The sequence below is a fragment of the Nelumbo nucifera genome, chromosome 4 (assembly GCF_055504915.1).
Source record: "Nelumbo nucifera cultivar China Antique chromosome 4, China Antique-T2T, whole genome shotgun sequence".
NCBI classification, from domain to species: Eukaryota; Viridiplantae; Streptophyta; class Magnoliopsida; order Proteales; family Nelumbonaceae; genus Nelumbo; species Nelumbo nucifera.
The window spans coordinates 33,015,476-33,019,437 of NC_142652.1; the positions used below are offsets into that span (position 1 = coordinate 33,015,476).

The 3,962-nt window shown below is 37.3% G+C and overlaps 1 protein-coding gene across 1 annotated transcript; it reads left to right on the plus strand.

The window, feature by feature from the left end:
• Window positions 1-817: 817 nt before the first annotated feature.
• Window positions 818-3,029, plus strand: LOC104610008 (transcription factor MYB1-like). The gene is made up of 3 exons (XM_010276459.2): window positions 818-976; window positions 1,099-1,228; window positions 1,916-3,029. Exons 1-3 carry the CDS (start codon window positions 859-861, stop codon window positions 2,541-2,543), a joined length of 876 nt encoding a protein of 291 aa, XP_010274761.2. The 5' UTR covers window positions 818-858; the 3' UTR covers window positions 2,544-3,029.
• Window positions 3,030-3,962: the final 933 nt, after the last annotated feature.

Here is a 3,962-nt window from a genome sequence, read left to right on the forward strand (position 1 = left end):
TCTGAAACAAATTCTTGTCTAGTTATTTCTTTACATTCCGTTATTGTTTCCCTCTATCATATTTCATGTTTTTGCTCTCTTTTTCTTCCAAGGTATATAAATGGTTTAGTCTCAAGGTAGAAGACAATGAACAATATCTTCTTTTGAAGGATAGTTTTGGCATTTCCAACAGATAAACGATTGGTTGGTTAACTGCAGGGACCAACTTGACACTTTTTAAAAGTTTAAGTACTGCAGTGACACGTTTGAATGTTTGGGTACTGACTTGACATTACCCCCAAAGTTCAGGATACTAAAGTGGAATTTTCCCCCTTTTTATGAGACAATGACTGATCAGCCCAACTCAGAATTCTTTAGCCCCACCTTACAGGATATGAATCCTTGGGGGGCTACCCTAATCTGAGCTGAGTTGAGAGTACTTATCCCTTTATTTTTTAAAATCTTTGTTCTTAAAATCAAAGATATCTTTTGATGGACAATTTGCATTTGGCATACAGATACCCTGGCTAAAATGTCCATGCAATTAATTAGAAACAGAGAAGCCATACCTCCTCACTTTTTATTCTTTGCTCAACCAAGTATTTTCCTCATGTGGGTTTAATCTAGCTGAAGCTAGGGAGATAAGTGGAGAAGGTTATGACTGGTAGTTGATACTTAATAATATAATAATAAGTACTTATTTATGTTTTTAATTATTAGAAACAGAGAAGCTAAATGTAGGCATTATTCCTGATCACATGTGATTGAGCTTTGTGCACGTAGCTGAGTTTGTAAGCCTGGAAGTATCCAAACGAGAATATAAATAAATGGCTTTGATGGCATTGCAAGTTGTAGAACATGACATGATCTTCTAAAGTTATGGATGGTGGTTTGGGTTTGAGAAAAGGTGCATGGACTGAAGAAGAAGATATGCTTCTAAGGAAATGCATTGAGAGGTATGGAGAAGGCAAGTGGTGTAAGGTTCCTCTTAGAGCAGGTACTTACCTACCTACACTGTTTATTTGTTCTTCGTCCATGGTTTATCTGATGATCGATATATATTTCTTTGTTTCTTCTTTCTTCAACCTTTCTTGATTGTTATTGTTATTGCATTTTCAGGGCTGAATAGATGTCGAAAGAGCTGTAGGCTTAGATGGTTGAACTATCTCCGGCCGGGTATCAAAAGAGGGGAGTTCAGTTCAGATGAAGTTGATCTGATTATCAGGTTTCATAAGCTCTTAGGGAACAGGTAATTCCAAAGTCGTTTAATGCAGGGTGTTTTGTTTGAATGTTACATGAAATCAAATTATTCATTCTGGTTCTTCTTTACATATCAAGGAATTCTTAACATATATTCATTCTAATGGAAAAGCTGCAAAAGGAAAATGAAATTATCCCATCGTAGTAGGCATCCAAGCAGGGCCTAAGAATATGATAAAGATAGATAGAGAGAGAGAGAGAGAGAGAGGTAGGTAGGTAGGTAAGTTTAGGGGGCTATTTGGTTATGGATGAAGCGGCTGAGTTGAATGATTTATTGGCTTTGTATTTTAGTGGGTAAAAATGTTAATGATTAATCGCAATATTTGGGGTACAGTAAGTCAACCCAACATTCTTTACAGCCATTTAAGAAGTTCACAAACGTTCCAGAAGAGTGCAAATACAAATATGTAGACACAAACATTGTGGTAATTGATGCAATGCAAAGTTTAGTTTTGCACTCTGACCCAACACATGTTCATTGTTAAACTGAACCGGGGTACAATCAACAGAAAGCCTTGCTAGAAAGTCCAATATTGAAAATGCAAAGATTATATTATAGGCCAATAATTGCTACTGGTTCAAGTTGCACTAGTACTGTTGAAATGGCACCGAAAGAGTCCGCTTAGAGACTAGGCTGATGGAACTTTACTTGGGAACTAATTCTTTCTTTTCACAGATGGTCGTTAATTGCCGGCAGACTTCCCGGAAGAACAGCGAACGGCATAAAGAATTATTGCAAAACGCGGTTGAGCAAGAATAAGCTTGCCCCAAAAAAAGAAGAGAAAGCGAAGTACAGCACAGTTGAGAAGTTCAAAGCTATCAGGCCTCAGCCTCGTACTTTGTCAAAAAGCTCTCGATGGTTCAGACCATTGGCTGATAATTCCACCAGTGAGGGCGTTACGAGCCAATCAGGAGGAGAAATTCTTAGCAAGGCGGCCTCTGATAATTCTACAACTGTGGGCACAAATAATCGATCAGGAGAAATGCCTAACGAGACAACTCCTGATCTTCCACCGCCTACAGACGATCTCATGCAATGGTGGAAGAGTGTCTTAGATGAAAGTGATCATATGGACACCACCTGCCCCATTATCCGTGGGTCAGAAAGATGTGGACCTTCAGTTCAAGTGCAACCAACTATAGAGGGTGGGAACCCTTATCAGTGGGATAACTTTGACAAGACTGATGAGTGGGACGATTTGTCTTTTAGTGAAAAAGTTTGGGACTTATTAGCGTCAGAAATGAATCAAATTTCGGGGGAGGTGGGGGAGGGGGCAATGAATCATAGGTGGTGGAGTTATTGATAAATAAAACCCAGAAGCCCAATAAAATCCGTCAGGTGGACTGAAATCTAAATTTCCGTTGTTATTATTTGAATGAAATTACTTGAAGCAGCAGGATCTAATGCTTGTTAGAGTGTTTTACTTTTCCCTTTTAATACAAAGTGTTAATTAAAAAGTATTTATCACTTTCATTTAGGTTCAGTTTGGAAGTACAAATACAAATATATAGTATAGAGTGCAAAACATTGTGTTTTGTATACATTTGCACTGTACGTATATATTTGTATCTGTACTCTTTATAAAACATAGTTTGAAAAGAATATAAATGCAAATCCCCACATATTTGTGGTTTCTTCCTCGCCTAATATTAGCAAATCCTCATCTACTTCTGGTTTCTTCCTGATCAAGTTCGCCTCTTTTAAATTCTTTTATCTCTTATGTTTTTAAATCCCTTTATTTATGCATAGTTAGTACCCTCTTGCTTCATGGATGTACATAATTTCCTTTGCCAAGCAGAAATTGTACTAGTGTGATTGTGAGCTGTGTTCCATGAATACATCCACGGGTTTTTCTTTCTCTCTTTTTGAAATGCATCTATCAATTGTGTATCTCATTTTATTTCCTTGCATATCCACTCTATTTCTAAACCAATATTCCTAATTTAACGTACGTAAAGTTCACAGATTAAATCTAATTCAAATTAAGGATTTTTATGATTAAATCTAATTCAAATTAAGGATTTTTATGATTCAGTCCACCCCTAAGAAATCTTAATTACACCGAGGGGTGTTCTGAATACTGCCCGTGAATTGATGCCAAATTCACATGTAGAATGTGGTTAATAGGAGGGGGCTGCAAAAAAGATTTCTGAAGGGGAATACATTCCAAAAATCCCTTCAATTTGATGGCACCCCTATACTTGAGCCCGGATCTCCTGCCAACAAACTGTCCTAATCAGATAAGCTCAGTTTGGAAGGAGTACAAATACAAATATGTACAGTGCAAATACATTCAAAATAATGCAAAATATAAGGTTTGTACTCTACATATTTGTATTTATACTCCTTCCAAACTGAGCTGTAGGCACAAAGTTGTAAGTTTGTTCAATGATCATTTAGAATTTTTTTTACACCCGTCTCTTAATATATCTCCAGCCTACCCTTGAAAAAGATTAACCATGATTGACACTTGTTAGAATGTTTATCAAGTGCTCATTGAAGGTGTTTATTATATTGTGCCTACTAGATCCGATTTCACCAATAAAACACGTTCCAACACCCTACCATGCAATATTATTTGACACCATGCATCCCATACATGGCGGGCCTCCCTTTTATGATGGATCCCAGTCTAATGGTGAGATGTGCAGTGTCAATCATGCTGATGGTAGGGTGTTAGAATGTATGTTGTTGGCAGCAGATCCCAACACTCCATGCTTGT